The sequence below is a fragment of the Sardina pilchardus genome, chromosome 2 (assembly GCF_963854185.1).
Source record: "Sardina pilchardus chromosome 2, fSarPil1.1, whole genome shotgun sequence".
NCBI lineage: Eukaryota > Metazoa > Chordata > Actinopteri > Clupeiformes > Clupeidae > Sardina > Sardina pilchardus.
Window position 1 is genome coordinate 41,690,531 of NC_084995.1, and position 17,897 is coordinate 41,708,427.

Genomic DNA, 17,897 nt, shown 5'->3' on the forward strand with positions numbered 1-17,897 from the left:
GGCGGGAGACGATAATGGAGATCGGTCGCTGACATAGTTTGGTTGACTCTGTAATAAATGCGGCCTAGTTGAGATCAGAGAGGTTGCCTCAACCAGCGATTAGAAATTTAAATGGCAAGGGGAGGCACAATCTAATATGACCCTCCATCTCGACGTGAAATGAGAGTATCAGTGTATGGCCACTATCCGCCCGTTTCTTTTAATTATAAATATTCTTAATGAACGTGTTTTGTGCATTAATATCTGGAATGTGGGTTATTTAATTGAATATGGGAAATATTATACAATTATGCTTATTATGCTAAGGTATTTAATACGTAGGCTATAGATTTATTAAGGTTATGTCTCTTTTTTAAGGCCATCATTTCAACTGGTTTGAGCTGTGAAGACGTATCATATTGTATAGCCTATATTCTTACCAGAACCATGTGTGGGTTTTGTTTAAATTCATCTTATTTTTGTACCATTTTATAATAAGTAACATTTCCTCAATGTATTAATTTTCTTGTCACACAGCATCTGCTGCATCTTCGCCATAAACTGAGGCTTTATGTTTACTACTGGGTAATGACATGTGACTGCATTACCTACATTAATGTTGCAGTCTATGTTGAAATTAGTATTTCAAACAATGTACCTCCCACATACTAAGACGGACACACACACACACACACACACACACACACACACACACACACACACCATACACATATAAAGAGAGAGAGAGAAAGAGACATGGAATTTGCTCTTTTATGTTCTCTCTCTCTCTCTCTCTCTCTCTCTTTCTCTCTCACTACCTCTGAGCCACAGTAGCGTAACTGACTGGTTCTGACATGGCCTGGTGCTGGATCCACAGGAGATCAGCATGACTGAGTGTAGTCTTGCCAAAGAAGTCCATCTGCCTGCGGTCTGTTGGTGGCGCTGTGAGAAGTGCCTGCTATGGGCTGCGCTTTTGCTGGTCCGCTCAGCAAACTCAGCAAAAGCATGCCAACTCTGGCGGTGAGAGCTATATTTACAAACAGCTGCCATGATCATTAATACGGTCCAACCGCAGCAGGTGAGGATGGTTTGGAAGGCTTTTTGGAGGAAATGAAGATGTTCAGGAAATGATAGGCCTACTTTGTAATAATGAACAAGCGGCAAACTTTTTAAGTTTTAGTCCATTTAATATATTTTAAACATTATACAAATTGATCATAAATGCAAATGTACAGCTTAACACAAGCAGGCAAGCACTAAAGGTTATTATTCCAAGGGTTAAATCGGGATACAATGCACCCTGACAAGAGGAATGGTCAAATTACCAGCAACAAAAAACATTGTAAGATGCTTTGAAAACACAAACCATCTTACACTTCATTTCTGGTATTCAATTTCAGATGGTTTTTATTCAGGAAATAAATAATAAACGACTTGGTCAATTGTCCCGAAACACCATCTAATGCACTGCTACATGGCTTGTGAATTTTACCAGGCAAATTTGGACATTTCAGCAGGAAATTATATCGACAGAAATATAATTCCAACAGATCATGCACCTGTCAACCAAACCCAATCCAATATCTTTAATTCAGCAGGAGCGCACACAAAGAATCATCTCATTGTAACGTTCTGTCTATCTCTGTTGACCTTCTGAATATGTCATTGCATATCTTAATTTCTGTCTGTTAGACTGCTTTCATTTACGTTAAAAGGATGAGATCTTTTTTTATTGCAACTGTCCCCAACTTTCCCACGCCTCTACACCTTCCACACCCTCCTTCTCTATAGGGGAAAGACCAAGAATCCAGAGAAGGTGGAGTACTTCCAGCCCCCCATCAGGTTTCCTCTCTCCAGCTTGAGGTAGGCCTTATCCCCTCGCTCCATAATCACCAGGCCAGCGTTGGTGGCTGCCTCTCTTGTGACATCCTGGTCCCCTGCGAAGGCTGATATCATAGGCCAGCCATTCAGCATTAGGCTCACCTAGGACAATAAAGTATCACTGAGTCATTAATGCAATCATCCGTGAGGTTAAATATCAAATGAAAAAAAAAAAGATCTCTATGCCTACATGAATAAGGACATTTTTATAGGATGCCAAGACTTTGTTTTTTCAGTTGCGTTGAGGATTTCTCACCTGTATGGTTTGCCTGTTGTAAGCCTTTACCACATGGAAATTGAAACTGTACACGCCTCTTCGAGGAGCCAAAAAGACACTGCTCTCTTGGTCAAAGTGACTACCCACATTCACCAATATCTTGGTTGGAGAAGAAGAGGCAAAGAGAGATAAGATAGTGGTAGAAAGCCATTAACATCCACATTAATACAGAGGTCATGTCACCAGAAATTTGAAAATAACCTGCTCACCTGATCAAAATAAATGATCATGGTGCGATTGCTCATGTCTGTGGGCTCATGGTTGGTCTGTCGGGTGACGGAGAAGGCCACCCTTCCGGTGCCCGAGCGCACTGACATGCCCAGGGCGTTGCCAGCGGGCTCCGAGGACGGGGTGGAGTCGCACACCACCAGGCACTTCCCCTCCAGCACGATGGGCTCTGTGTCGTTCTGGCCACACACTCCACGAGGCCCCCACAGAGGCAGTGGCAGCAGCAGCAGGCCCAGGAGCACGGTCAGCATCAGCCCAGCACTCTGACCACACGGCCCAGCCTGCCGGCGCCATCTCATCCACAGAGTGGCCATGGGATCTCTAATGCACTGCAGCTTCACCTGGGAGTGACTCAGTTCTTCTCTATGATGTGTGCAGGCAAGTGCTCTTTACGGCATTCATACAACGGCCTTGTGACTATTCTAGCCCTCAGTTATTCTGGTCAAGATTCTGGGCGAACTGCACTTAAAACAAATTGCTGCAATCATACGAGGAGGCACTTTAGGCCTGAGAATTGTCAACAGGCTGCTAGACAAAAAGTCCAGCTGCTGATAATTCAGAGGTGCCAAAATTTGAGTATTATCTGGATGAAATTATTGCATACACAAAGCACAAAATGTGTGGTACAGATTTCAGCAAATTCTGAATGATAAGTAAATATAGTTTTTTTCCCCCCTCAAGCACACCTAACTATCTTTGTCCATTTCTCTGGATCAAAGGGTCCCCTATTTAACTTGTGACAGAGACTAAGGAAAGTAATGGGCTTTTACAGCTTCAGTTGATATCAGCCATCATCCTGAGCAAGGCCTGTGAGAAACAGGGAAAGGATAGAGAGAGAGAGAGAGAGAGAGAGAGAGAGAGAGAGAGTGCTAGAGTTATAGGTGGATTCTCATGGAACAGGTGAGGGGAAGCTGCAGTAGGTAAAAGGGAGGGATAGTGAGGGAGAGAAAGAGAGCAAGAGAGAGAGAGTGCTAGAGTTATAGGTGGATTCTCATGACAGCAGAACAGGTGAGGAGAAGCTGCAGTGGGTAAAAGGGAGGGATAGTGAATAGTGAGGGAGGGAGAGAGAGAGAGAGAGAGAGAGAGAGAAAGGCGGAAGAGGAGGAGGAGGGCATGAGGTAACGCTCTGGATTGTTGTCAGCAAGAGGGTGAAACCAGCCAGGAGGGAGTGCGAAAGAGAGAGAGAAAAAGGAACAACTCCACTGAGAGACCATCTGTCTTTCACACGCTTTCTCTCCCTCCTGACGTTCCACAACATGCCCCCCCTCCCTCCACCCCCCCTCCCACTGCCCTCCCACGTATACACAGGCTATCCACCTTCCTTTTCAATTCACCGTGACTGTTCTGTAATCATCTTTTAAAATATTTTTGTTAAGAGGAGAATGTCATTTCAAAAACAATCTTCAATATTTTATTTCAATTCCCGATTGTAACACAATTTTCCTTGCTTGGAAAGAATTTCAACAAACATTGTCATAATTGACCAGTTAATATGATTTCATCCAATTTACCAACAGTCTATTCATATACATCATTGAACCTTCAAACTGTTTATGATATTAAGTGTTAACATATGAATAGCATTAAAGTACTTTCAACACCTTTAACGGCCCATTTTATAGCAATCCGACACAACGCAACAAATCAAGTCAGATCTAATCCATAACTGCAAACAAGACCAAAAAAAGTACTGTCCCGGATATGGAATATGTCTTCCCATTCCATTTCCTACCTTAACATAATAATTAACTTGAAACAGTTTCCAACTGAAGACATAAAACCTACCAACAGAGACCATGATATAAGTATTTAAGTGTGAATTCACCTGTTTCAATTTGATGGATGTCCGGAGTAGTTGCCGTGAGCTCCGTGTACCGATCCTCTAGAGAGATGGGAATAGCCTTTGATTTGTAAGATCTGCTACAGCCCTACTCACCACATCAGCCACTGGACCCTCCCCTAAAAATCACCCTCCCTCTCGTTCTCTCTCTCTCTCGCTCTCTCTCTCTCTACCCCCCCCCCCCCCCCCACACACACACACTATACGCACACATACACCAACAAGCATGTACACACGACACATACAGTACACATACACTCAACACAAAGACATGCCCTTTTAGTATTGTTTAAACATCCTACATTCACAGGTGTGAATATTTTTGGCTTGAAAACATTTACAGACATGATTTACATAAACAAAATCAATGACAGGCACATCACATTTACCTGAACACAAACAAGACACTGACATTTCTATGAATCTAGAATCATCTTGCTATTGCCTAATCAGACCCACCACTATGATTGTATTTTGTTTACGGACATTGTCCAGTCTGTTCACTCACACAAGGTTGTTAACGTCCATATAGCCTATACATGGATGTTTATTCATGTTATTTTTTTAAATTAAAATCTTAAGTGCCACGGTTTGTAGTCATGATGAATTATGCTTTGCCTGTTTCCCATGCAAAAGCAAAATTGAACTTCCCAAAAATACCAAAACTGATAGCCTACATAATGAGACAAGCAAAAATATATGAAATGTCACCACCTTGTGGTAGATTTGCATACTGCCTCCAGAAAGGTCCCAGTCTAGCTCTAGGCCAGGATCCTCCCCACACTGGGTGTCCATCAGTCCCCGTCATGTTGATTTCAAACAGTTGTGGCTGCCGTGGTGACGGTAGATGTTAGGTCTTCAGCAGTTAGACTGAGCACCCCTTGCTTTGTGCAGAGTCCTGACATGGAGGAGGAGTCTGTTTGGTTGGGGACATGCTGACGATGGAGATGCGACTGTGGAGGTCGGGCTTGTAGAGGCCAAAGCCCAGGCACACGGGCTGGGTGAAGGTGGTGCTGAAGGTGTGCAGATGCGCCAGACTGGAGGAAGGTCCCACCTCTGAGAAGATGATGGTGCCCGCCTCGTAGTCCAGGGCCAGGGCCACGCGGTTACCCGTCATCTGTGGGGAGAGACGGATCTTCCGGCGGTTGTGCCATGCCGCCAGTTTCCGGTCGTGCTGCTGTGTAAGACTCCAAGACACCTGTCAATCATTATGGAAATGCTGGCATTGAATAAAATGAGCATATAACATCCCTCAACTGTTTAACCCCCCAGAATGATTAAAAGAGAAAATGATCTAGCCCCTTCTTCTACAAAGACATATAAACATATAGTCCCTCCTAGAACACTTTACGATCATTTTGCTTTAAGAGATAACTAAATTGAAATTGATAATGATGTACAGTATATCAAATGTATAGTGATGATAGAATGAAGAATCTATTGAGAATGAAGAGAAGTCATCAACAGTAGGAAATTGTCTACTGTATGTAGCCTACTCAGTGCTGCATTTCCCACCTTGTTATTGCCAAAGGCTGTGCCCAGTTTTCCTTTCCTCTCGATGCTTGGGTAGGTCACTGCTATGTCCCAGAAGCCCACGGCCTCCAGCTCCCAGTAGTGCGTTCCCGACGAGAAGGCCTGCGAGGACAACACCTGAGACCAGTGGTCGAAGCGGTCGAGGTGGGCCGGCCGCTGCCTGCGGATCTTGACCCGCTCGGCCGTCCGCAGGTCCGCAGAGATGCTCAGGAGAGGATGGGCCGAGTTTTGGTCCAGGCTGAGAGGGCTGCTCACTGAACGATGAAGACGGAGGAAAAGAGAAGTGAGACACGGAGGTTGCTGACCTTCAGTTCCTGACCCCTCCCCTGAGGACCTCTCCCCCTCTGCCCTGCACTGGAAGTGTTGTATCTACCGTAATTTCCTGACTACTAGCCGCGGCTTATACATTGATTTTGCAAAATTTCTTCAGCTATGAGGTTAATAGAGGGGGCCAGTTAATATGGTGTTAATATGGTTTTGTTTCTTTTAACTTGCATGAAACACTGTCCTGCGGCTTATACATAATGAGGCTTATATGCGGGAAATTACTGTATCACTGGTTTCAAGCACACCTGATTAAGGTTTGTGTGATGAAAATGACAGTGGACACAAAAGTCTGTGTTCAGTCACTGGTGAGAGGATAAAGGCTGATGAGCAGGATTGAGACACCCCCAGTCAGACACTATCAGCAGAACCGAATGAGGCCTGAGCTCTCTCTCTCTCTCTCTCTCTCTCTCTCTCTCTCTCTCTCTCTCTCTCTCTCTCTCTCTCTCCTGTAACTGTTGAAGCACTTACACAGCTCTCTCTTGAGTTCGCTCAGGCAGCGCAGGGTGGCTGTGATGAACTCGCGGTACTTGTGCTCCAAATACTCGAGGATGCGCTTGCGGTCTATGTTTGCAGGTCTCGGGCTGAACATTGCTGAATTCAGGTCATTCATCAGTCTGTACACATAAAAGAAAACACCTTAAAAACACTGCTTCACACGCTCTCTTTTACTCACACACACACACACACACACACACACACACACACACACACACACACACACACACACCTAAACATCACTACAACTACAATACCTACAAACAGGTGTCTATGCCACTAACCTTTGTATCATCTTACTGTTAATTTATCTAAAATAATACTATGGAGTCTATGGAAACTGATGTCTAATACAAAACCACAGCAAGAAATTCCATCTATAACCTATTTAAATTTTACAATACAGTAAAATAAAAACAATTCTAAACTCTTGATTCTACACATTATTGACTTACTTTGAGTCATCACACTGTAATGCCTAGAGGATACACATATAGCAGTAGTAAGAGCCAGAATATACAACCTGATAGTGATATGAAACTCTGGACATGAAAACATAGTCATAGCACTGAATTACATTTTTAAAACAGTTTAAAGATGCAGTCCATGATTCTGGCAATAGCCAGTTAAATGCCAACTCTCATTTCCATGATCCTGTAGCAACATGTTCATTGCCTAGAATTGTCTTTGGCTTGATGGGCATCAATGGGCATAACTGTATACCTTTTTACAGTCTATGCTGTATATACACACAGAACAAAGAGAAGAGGACCATGAGCAGCAATTAGCTCAATTTGACAAAAAAAGTGTTCTGAATTAGAATAACAGACTCCACCTCTGAGTGGAGAGGCGTGTCTCTACTTTCCATGTGCTGAGCTCAATGGGTGCCTCTCATTTGGTCCTTTATACACCCTCCCTTCCTTCCTCGATCCTCGTCCTCAATGATCTAGATAAAGAATGATGGGGCGGCAACAATGGGATAGTCTATCCAGTGTTAGTTATAGATCAGTGGGAACGAGCCTCGAGGATTGAGTATCGAGGATCGAGGAGAGAGTTTGAGAACCACCCAATGTGTGTGGGTCGAGTCCTCACCCAGATAAGCAGGAAGGGGTCTCTCTCGTTCAGCAGCGCGGTCACATAGTGGTAGATGGCCTGGGTTTGGCTGAGGTTGGCCTTGAGGTGGCCGCCGTCCTCCTGCAAGCTCTGCAGGGCGTCCTGCCTCTCGTGATGAGTGCTCTCCGTGAACGCCGTCACCAGCCGGTCCACCTGCAGCTGGAGCCCGGAGCTCAGCCTCTCCGCCTGGGCCTTATCCGTCGCTACAGACTCCTGAGGGGGACAACAGTCCAACCAGATCCCCAGGCTTCATATACAAGGCCCAAATGACTTCACAGGTAAACAAGGGTTTCATGATTTTGTGAAGTCATGTGGTATGTGGTATGTGGTTTTACATGCAAAGAAATCTTTTTTTTTTTTTTTTTTAAAGATGTAAAGAAGCAAATGTACCAAATACAGAAAAGGTTGACTTATGCATGTCTATTTGCACAATTCACTTACAGTCAAGGAATTCAATGTTTTTTCATGTTCCTTGAGAATCTTCTCACCAGCTTTCATTTTATCCTGTGCTTTCTGAAGAAGGCCTCTTAATGTACACTATAGATAGAATGCAAATCAGACATAATATGCAGTTATGTACTGTACATTCACACACATCATGACCCACATTCTCCATTTGATTGACTCAAAAGATTGTTAAACCCAATGGAGTGTCTTGAGTGGCTTGTGAGTGAGTGACAAGTGTCTCGACAGGATTTGAACCCACCTTGAAGTCCTCCTCCACTTTTTTCAGGGCCCTGACACGATGGTGCCGATGAGCCCCTTCCAGGATACAGTCAGCACACAGGTACAGGCTGTCATCGCTGCAGAAGTAGCGGAACAGCTCCTTGTGCTGAGGACACCTGTGGTGGAAAGAGGCCATCAGGCAAGACACAACACACCTTCGACAAACCATCCTACTGCACCAAAACAATACTTTATATGTGTGCCCAAAATCAGGAGACTTCAGTGTACACAGAACCATGTACAAACGTTTGGTTGAATGTGGGTGAGAGGAATAATTGTCTAGGATGTGTCTGAACCCTCTAAAAACTAATCCAATCCTTCTGATAGTAGAATTCGCAACCATGGTGCAGATCCAATTGGGAAACGGCAGAGGAGAGAGAGAGGGGGAGGAGGGGGAGAGGTGTGCTTGGATCCAGACTGTGTGCTCTTGTCCCAAAGACACCAGATGACCACACATACTGTACCCTGAGCTGGACCGTTTGCTAGTCTGCTGCCTACCTCCGGCGGGACAGGTCTCCCAGCGGCTCCACCAGCAGGTGTGTGCTGAAGGCAGGGCAGTCCAGGTGTGGCTGCAGGTGCTGGGCACACAGGGAGACCTCGCAGCGCAGGCAGGTCTGGACCGCGGCGGCCCGCGCCTTCTCGCCCCCGGGCGGGCAACTGTCGCACAGGACCACGCGCAGCTCCTCCTGGCACTGCAGGCAGGTGAAGCGGCCCTTCCTGCCCTCCTGCCCCACGCCCCTGGGGGCCCAGGCCTCCCGCACGCAGGCGGGGCAGAAGCTGTGGCCACAGGGCAGCAGGTGGGCCTTGTTGAAGAGGTCACGGCACATGGGGCAGGTGAGCTCCTCCTCCATGGAGCCCATGCCAATGGCTGCGTCGGGAGAGAGAACAGGGATACGTTATAAGAACGTTATAATTAACGTTTATTAAAGTAGTCAGTTAGTATTATACAGCTTGCCAGGTTGGATAATCAAATGATATAAAAGGCTCTTGATTTGTATAGGTCCGAGTGTAGAAGGAAAATGTCATATTGATTGATATGAATGTTTCGTTTTGTCCAATAAACATGCATTTGAAAGACAAAATACAGTGTGTGTGTGTGTGTGTGTGTGTGTGTGTGTGTGTGTGTGTGTGTGTGTGTAAGAGAGGTCTTTGAGACATCTGTTCCTACAGCAATGTTTTTATGTTTCTCATTCTGAGGAAACTGTATTAAAGAATACACGAGCAATGTTAAAATTAGTGCCTTAAATTCCTAGTAGGGGATTTCAGGGGATTTCAACAGCCAATCTACAACCAAGCCTATTTACAGTACCATCAAAAACAAAATCACTTTCACAGTAACCTTTGTAAGCAAGCAATAAAACATCACCAACAGAACAGCCTTCAAGAGCATTTCACAGGGGTGATCAAGTATAGGCACCTTCCTTCATCTGTGTTTTATTGAACAAGGCCCATGACACCGCCACAAGGCTCAAATGTGGCACCTGCCGTGCCAGACCCACCCCCTCCACACTCATGATGGGTCCTCTATACCAAGAAATACCAACAAATTCTCCAACTCTCCTCTGGCCATATATGATCCAATCAGCAGCATAACCAGACAAAAGCAAGCCCTTATATACTGGCATCCACAAATACCAACGTATACAAGAAAAACAAGTTGCAAAAGATACAAGATACAAGACTTTTTTTTAACTCGGGGCGGGCATACAAGGTTACATTCTATGGCTTTTGTGTCTCAGCCTGTCTGCATTTATTTACAACATACTGTTATGGAAAGATTTGAGGCCAGGTGCTACACAGTGTAAAATAAGGACTACTTATCAGTCTGCTGCTCCAGGTCCAGTGACTCGTTTAATCTGTCCTTTCATTAAGCTTAATCCTGTTTATAAGGGCTTTTCTATTCATTCATCAGCCCCATGTCAAGGGAGGAAAACTATCTAGAATTCCTCGAGGAATGTCCCTCGAAGAAACCGAGCTTATTCTGTGGAATATGTCCTTGGAAAATTATTTTCCAGTCCATGTTTCACAACAGACGGGGACACTGGCCTGGCAGCATTTGTCACCTCACCTCAATCCCTGCCTGTCACACCTTAAGGATCAAGAGATCAGCCCTCTACCCCCCGGCTGTCCTGCAGCTCCACATCTTGGCTACATGTGCGTGGAAGTTCCAGCCCAACGTCTGGCCCGATCTCAACCCATCTAGACATGCCTTGCATTCGAGAGACAGCTGACTTCAGTGGAGAAGCCTACCTGACTGGGTCCAACCAGTGATGTCTGTCAGAGTTCGATCATCATCAAGCGTGGATCCTGTTGAAGCGGTACACACAGACCTGGTCTGAGTGAGGGAGTACGCTAAGGCAGGCTTATCCCACTCTATATGTCTGCTTAAACTGACAGGCTGACCTATGAGCTCAGGAGCAGCTGAGCCACGATGGTCACATGACCCGATAACCGTCGGATAGGAGGCGGGAGGAGGGAGGGGGAGTGTCACTATGGAGGGGGAGGGTGTGTGCTTGTGTGTGTGTGTGTGTGTGCCAGTGGTCACGCCGTGTGTCTACACAAGAATCTTGGTGCAAACATTATTCTCTCTGATAGGAAGAAGTCAATTTTACCTGTTTAGTACTTCAACAATGCCATATATCATGAAAACATATCAGTTTTAACGTGAAAAGTTAAACAGTAAAGCAAGCAACTAATTTTCCATCTCAAACAGTTTTTTTTTTTTTTTATCTCATACAACAGCTAGAGTATGTGCCCATAACAACTCTTAACAAATCTTAATCACTTCAAAGTAACTGGAGAATTAATCAGACGTATGCTGTTATTATCAGAGTACATTGGAGTATCAACAGCATGTGCCTTGTATAAAAAGGGCTGAAAAGAAATTCTTAGACATTGGCCAATGACAGCTTGTTGGACACTTCTTTTGATGGAAGCGTTGGTAGTACAATGTATCCTGATGACACATTTACCTCATCTCTTACAGTTTTTTCTGAATGCTAAAGCACTAATCGTGATTCTTACCAAATTTCCAACACACTCCTAGCAAAATCATACACATGTATGGCTATCATTAACACTATTTTGCCAACTGTCTGGCACATTTTCACATGTGAAAACTGTTTTAGATCATTAGTTATCAGCCTATGCAGTGTAAATAAGGCACAGGTAAGATATCCGTGTGGAGTACAATGGAAGGAGCAGGAAGAGTGAGAATTAGAGGAGGCCTAGGAAGAGGACGTGGAGGTGAAGGAGCGAGAGGGAGAGGACGACAAGGACAAGGAGCCCGGTGCCTTGGACAGGAGGACATTGCATGCAATGTACTGTAGATGAAATGTTGTGGCCGTACCCAGAGAGATGTCATGATGTAGACAGATTTGTTTTTTTTTTTTTTTTTTGTCTCAGTGAAATTACTTTTTTGTGTTTTGACTTTGTATTTGTTTTGATGAGTGTGAACACCAATACTTGAAGTTTGGATTCCTATATGTTTACAGAACTATGACAAAAGTATGACCTCAAACTGACATACTGTAGCCTACCTTGTGCACAGAGAAAGCAAAAGCCAGATGTGTCTTGTATTCATACCATCAGTGTGTAGTTGACACAATGTGTGCTTAGTAGATGATGGCTTACTGATTGATACAGAAACACCATTTTTACAAAGGTGTGAAGAGTTAATCAAGCTGTGTTCACTTTGGAAGAGAACTACAATGTTTTGATAATTTGGTGAAAGGTTTTGCTATTTGTGTGTAGAGTTTTGCAAAAATAGCCAATAGTTACAAAAAAAGTGCTTAACCAATCAGAAAAAACTGTAAAGCATTGAGTTTCTGGCCTTGTGGCAGCAGTACAAAGATATTAAATAGTGGATGTTTAACATCTGCTAAAATTGTGTTTATCTTACCAAGTGATCGTTCCCTGTGGATCTGTTCCAGTCTTTTAATATTTGTGCCCATCAACTTGCTAGCAGTTGTTACTATTTTCCTACCTACCTTTTAGCGCTTCTGTTGCATTACCAAACCAACAGGGGATGCTAAAGGTTAGGACACTCTCAACAAAGGCACTATAGAACATCTTGGTTATCCTCTGGTCAACATCAAATGAGACCAACTTCATTAAAAAATAAAGTCTCTGCTACCCTTTTTTTTTTGATAACTTCTGTGTGCTGCTCCCATCTCAACTTGTTATCTAAGAATACCCCCAGATACTTGTAACTGACTGTATGGGCTGCCCGCTGATAGTAGTAGGGCTACATGTAATTGATTTATCTTTTCGGAAATCTATGGACATCTCCTTTGATCTCTACTCCCGTTGATGAAAAATGATTGGCGACATTTGTTTCATATTGTTTAATGACTGCATCAGTGAAGAGTCACTGAGTCAGATACTGCCCAAAACTGTAATAACAAAATGAAATGTTGGGTTTGAGCAGCTACTTTTGGTATAGGAAAGTCAAGGGGAGTGGAGGGGGGCATATATTTACATTAAATAAATGATCTATCTTGAAGTTCAGAAGATATGGCCTGCTGCTTTACAGTATATTAAGGTGACATCCATTACTGTAAATAGTGATTTGGAATGTGTCTCATCAATGCCATCTAGTGGCTCATTGGAAGAAAACTGCACCTACAGAGGAGATCTTCAGAGGAGAGGCTTCCTGTTCTGAGGATTGTGGTTCCCTAATTAGGACATACAGTACCTTGGACAATGAGAAATAGATAAATGTTTTTAAATCCCCTGCCCCAATTACCAATCAGTGCAAAAAGTAGCTGCAGCGTCCGTATCACTTTCAGGCCCCAGTGCCTGTGGAGACCTGGGTTTGAATCTGAGTAGCAGTCGTTCCCTGACGCCACCCATCTCTCTGCACTACTCCCTTCCTGACACTCTTCACCGCCCCATCTGAATAAAGGCACCCCCCCCCACACAAAAATATAATGAAAAGGAAACAGATGTCCACAAGCTGTTCCATAATTTACATAAAAATATCTCTTAGGGAGTTCCCAACACAACAAACCTATAACCTCAAAAACAAAACTTCAAATGTCATTTTTGTACCGGACTAACTTCAGACAGTCCAAGTTGGTTTGTATTTTTTGGTGCATAATTATGCATAAAGACCAACATGTACTACTATAACAACATATGCTACAATTCAATTATTTTTGGAAAAACCTACCCATTTCTTGTGGCAAAAAAAGGGATGTGAAACATGCAGTGCAGCATCATCACAGAGAAGCTCAGATACACATCTTCCAGTGAATGGCAAAACTGCAGAGTAGGTTCGGCAGTAGCATAGAGAAGCAAATGAAACCTGTAGGGGAAAAAAATGATGAACACAAAGCCTCCCAAAGTCACAAAATTGCAAAAGACATAGCCTACTGAAAAAACAAGGTGCAAGCTCTAGAATCAAGTGTTTTGAAAAACACAATCTGACAATTTAGCATCCACTCACAATGTCTTCAGGACAGTAGCAAACAGCAACAGGCCTTACTCTGAACATCCAAATCTAATAGAACTACTGATGAATGGTGCAAATGTTGGCTGTGTAGCCTACTCCATTCCAATGACACATGTGCAGACATAGTGCATTTTATATCTGTAGATATGAGACAGGCATTATTGACCAGTACCGAACAGACTCAGCCAAAGCGCACAGTTATTGTGGATGAAAGCACCTCATTCAGAAATCTTGTCTTATTGTGTACCTCAGAACATCTGTCCATGATTCATTCTTAGCCTCTTACTTTCTTCTAGATTTACTCAAATTAGAAAGTACAGCAGCAGATAGAATCACTGCTGAATTACTCAAATGCCTTCTAAAATATGGTCTTCATGATGATTTTTCTAAAGGAGTGTCTGGTGGGTTTCTGTAATAGTGGGGAAAAATAATGGAGTGTACAGTATACACAACTGAAAACTAAGTTCCCAGGTCTCATCGGTTGGCACTATCTGAACCACAGGTTGGAGTTGTCTGTGTCAGATGATGTACATGTAGACATGCACTGAGACCAACCCCTTTACAGCTTTCCTTGACAGAACTGTAGCCTACTGCTTCAGTGTCTTGTGGCCCCTGATTTATAGTTGTACTGAAATTCGGCCTGCTTGTCAATTTCACGTTTCGTTTTTTCCATTTGCCTACTCAACATTTTACTGTCTATGCAGCCTGGTAGCCTACTCAACTAACAGCTTTGAGACTGCAGATGCATATAGACCAATGTCAATTGCATCAGTTAGCACTTCTGTGGGTCAGCCAACCAAGCCAATCAAAAAATCTTATCACATGGGAACCAACAGAGCTATTCCTTGCAAATATGTGGTAGGCTAGTTGTGGTAGCAAATGTCTAGACAAGTGCACTGTGTGACTCATTCTTCATCATTCAATAATAAGACAACATCCTGTCTGTTTTGCGCAAGGACAAAAAAACTAATCGTAAGCGTCATACCAGCGTCATTCCAGCAAACATGCAATATATTGTATAGCTTGTGAGAGAAATTGTAGGCCTACCCCATTTCTGTTGTGTTGGGGGGGGGGTGTTGAAACGGATGGTGTGTGCATGGAGTGTGCATGAGCGCACCCAGGGCTATAGACCCTTGAAATCATCACATCGGACATACTGTAAATATAAGCAGAGTTTCTGGGGTTTCTCCCCTGAGTAAATTCTGGTGGCTAACTACACCATCTTAATTCAGAAGACTCGGGCTGTCTTCTCTCTGACTCATATTAGTTACAACATGCCAGGGGTAGATCAGTTACGCTAATATTTAGCTACCAATTTGATGCAATCTCATCTGCACGGTGCATGTTTTCAGTTTTCAGTGGGCACTAGGTCAGGGCATTCGGTGTTACAATATATTCTACGAGCAATCAGGTCACTTCAGACCTATCTGACATACAGTAAAGCCCAATTCTGAAGCAAATTGGACCAGTAGTGTAAGTTACAAATCAAATTCCTTCCCTTTCATGTTATGGGCAAGAGTAGCCTACCAATAATAGAGTTATCATGGTTTTGATCATTTGGTGAGAGCAAGGTAAAAGATATTTTTTAAAAATGAGAGCCATTTAGTCTTAATTCCAATTTCTCTATCAAGTCAGCCTGTTTTTTTTTTTTTTTTTTTTTAATGAAAATGATACATTGCATGGGGTTGGGGCCCCATGTTGTGAGGTATGGTGCCCTTTAAAAAAAAAAAAAAAATGTGCCCCTGCCCTCCAAAAAGTCTGAGTCCGCCCGTGCACTGCAAAGTCACTGACACAACCAACGTTATCATCTAATAAAAGGAAGTCCTTTTGCTTGTCTCATGAAATGTCACAAGAGTTGCCGATGCTGTTTGACACACAGCTGACAAAAAGTCCAGGAATACAGTCTGGTAGGTAAGTGTAATCTTCCTTTACTAGAAATGCAATGGAGCATAATTACAGAATGCATAATCATTCACCTTTTCTAATACCAATTCATACATTTCCTACAGGAAACTAACCTGTCTGGTCTGAGGATAATGACCAGTGGAAAAGATTTCTGTCCATTGACAGAGACAGACCCTACCTACTACACACATATTTTAGGAACCACGGTGGATTGGATCATCTTCATCATCGGGCTGCCAGCAATCATCGCAGCCATTCATGCACTGCGACACCTGGTCAGAGCAGACCATGTGACCCCTGTGTTTGTCATCAACCTCCTCATTTCGGACCTTTTCCAAATAGCCATCACTGCTGTGTTTATCCTTAGCAGGTTCTTTGACAGGACATTGCCCGTCTTTGTGATCCTGAGATGCATCTCCAGGCTCATTGTGCGATTGGGGATCTCCGCCAGCTTGAGTTTCATGGTGTGTATCTCTGTGGAGCGGTACCTCATCGTGGCCCATCCCATATGGTACCGGAACCGTCGGTCTGTAAAGTCCTCCATGGTCATAGCGTGTGGTGCCTGGGCAGCATGCGGGCTTTATGCCCTCCTGGATTTCACACTCGTACACAATTTCAATGTGTCTCTGAAGATATTGACAGTGATCCTTCTGATGCCAGCTCTACCGCTGATGATGTTCTGCCCACTCACCTACAGGGCTCTTCGCCACTGCAGGGCCATACATCAAGACGAGCGCAGGAAGATCATAGGGACCCTTGCTCTAGTTCTGGCCATATACATGTTCATTTTCCTTCCATTCTGCATCAGGAACCTTCACTGCCTCCTAGTGGCCATCAGTCATAACAATAAGTGTCAGGACGACGTGTCACTCGTAGTCACTAGTGCTCTGCTCTACCTGGGCCCCCTCGCAGACCCCTTCCTGTACATATTCATGAGACAGGATGTCAGGAACACCCTGGTCGCCTCGCTGTGCACTGGGGGGCCTCTCAGACGAGTGGTCTGTACTGGGAGATCCAGAGGGTCTGAGGAGGAGTCAAGGCAAACAGCCGAGACTTCTGTAAGGCCCATCCAGGATATGGGAAACTCGGTGGAAGATATCGGCTGAGAGTGAAAGATTCAAGAATGTTACATTTAAGAATGTTTTCCTATAGATTGAGTAATTGAATTAAAAGATTCAAGGAATAGGTTGAAGTTTGAGGAATAACTCGTAGTGCTGTTTGCCAACTCTCCCATACATGCATGAAATGATGAAAAGATTTTTAGGAATAAGAACTTTGTCTAGTTTTAGATACAAATCCCAAGAAGGACCCTTTGTTTTGATGTTTTGACTCTCTTGCTTTTGAACTAATCCTTAAACATGCTACACGGGATGTGAGGATTTCCTTTAGCTCAGACTTAGCTAAGGAGAAATCAGGATGAGGCCTTTCACTGAAGAGCTCATCTCAATAAAGAGGCTGTTTACAAACATTGTCCACTTCACAACCATGTCATTCTTGAATGCGCTCCCAGGAAAGCTTTTTTTGGATGTTGTCTTCAGAAAAACTGCATGAATGGGCCTTCTGTGGAATCATCTTCAGGTATGCATCAGAAAGAAATGATTTTGAGCCAGAATTTTTAAAGGTCCTGTTCTGCACAGCTGAATAAATGTTGAATTCAAGTTATTTTGTGTCTGTTCAATGGTCATCTTGGTGTTTGAAATGAGGTGCATAAAAGGTGTGCACTGCTACAGTTTATGGTGAATAATTACAGTAATGGATGATCTCAGAACTGATACCAAAGCTGTTGGTTCGTATATGAGTTCAGGTGACTAAATAATTTGAAGCACTGACTAGTTTTTAAGTTAATTAGAGAATCAAGCACAAGGAAAGTGTAGTAGGCTAGATATTGGCCACAGAGAGTGTCACCTAAGCAACCTGACTACTAGTGACTATATATCACAGTATAGCTGCATCCCATGAAGACATACAGTACACCATCATGTTGTTGTGTAACATTAGACACATGGTTTCAATGGCCAGCATATGTACAGTATATTTCTTATAAACCTGCAAAGATAATGATTGGGCGGTCACATTTCATTATTTATAATAATTGTTAGAATGTAATTTGTACAGCTCACGTCAAACACTTGAGATAG

General features: G+C 43.5%; 3 protein-coding genes across 3 annotated transcripts; 1 reads left to right on the top strand and 2 right to left on the bottom strand.

The window, feature by feature from the left end:
- Positions 1-1,145: 1,145 nt before the first annotated feature.
- cbln12 (cerebellin 12) lies at positions 1,146-4,298 on the bottom strand. The gene is made up of 4 exons (XM_062530624.1): positions 4,191-4,298; positions 2,347-3,172; positions 2,117-2,236; positions 1,146-1,962 (listed from the first exon to the last, which is right to left on the bottom strand). The coding sequence occupies exons 2-4, from the start codon at positions 2,677-2,679 to the stop codon at positions 1,765-1,767; spliced, it is 651 nt and encodes a 216-aa protein (XP_062386608.1). The 5' UTR covers positions 2,680-3,172; positions 4,191-4,298; the 3' UTR covers positions 1,146-1,764.
- A 772-nt stretch (positions 4,299-5,070) lies between these two features.
- On the bottom strand, positions 5,071-12,352 carry LOC134099733 (E3 ubiquitin-protein ligase TRIM11-like). The gene is made up of 9 exons (XM_062552722.1): positions 12,275-12,352; positions 8,898-9,241; positions 8,380-8,515; positions 8,115-8,210; positions 7,653-7,886; positions 7,016-7,038; positions 6,534-6,679; positions 5,721-5,992; positions 5,071-5,382 (listed from the first exon to the last, which is right to left on the bottom strand). Exons 1-9 carry the CDS (start codon positions 12,350-12,352, stop codon positions 5,071-5,073), a joined length of 1,641 nt encoding a protein of 546 aa, XP_062408706.1.
- Positions 12,353-15,890: 3,538 nt separating this feature from the next.
- Positions 15,891-16,865, top strand: LOC134099743 (psychosine receptor-like). The gene has a single exon (XM_062552733.1). The coding sequence runs from the start codon at positions 15,891-15,893 to the stop codon at positions 16,863-16,865; it is 975 nt and encodes a 324-aa protein (XP_062408717.1).
- Positions 16,866-17,897: the final 1,032 nt, after the last annotated feature.

Coding starts and splice junctions, on each gene's coding strand:
- cbln12 (XM_062530624.1), bottom strand. CDS start 2,679: ATGGCCACTCTGTGGATGAGATGGCGCCGGCAGGCTGGGCCGTGTGGT. Junction 2,237..2,346: donor TGATCATTTATTTTGATCAG/GTGAGCAGGTTA, acceptor TCTCCAACCAAG/ATATTGGTGAATGTGGGTAG. Junction 1,963..2,116: donor ACAACAGGCAAACCATACAG/GTGAGAAATCCT, acceptor TTATTGTCCTAG/GTGAGCCTAATGCTGAATGG.
- LOC134099733 (XM_062552722.1), bottom strand. CDS start 12,352: ATGGGCACAAATATTAAAAGACTGGAACAGATCCACAGGGAACGATCA. Junction 9,242..12,274: donor TAAACACAATTTTAGCAGAT/GTTAAACATCCA, acceptor TCCATGGAGGAG/GAGCTCACCTGCCCCATGTG. Junction 5,993..6,533: donor CGAACTCAAGAGAGAGCTGT/GTAAGTGCTTCA, acceptor TTCATCGTTCAG/TGAGCAGCCCTCTCAGCCTG.
- LOC134099743 (XM_062552733.1), top strand. CDS start 15,891: ATGACCAGTGGAAAAGATTTCTGTCCATTGACAGAGACAGACCCTACC.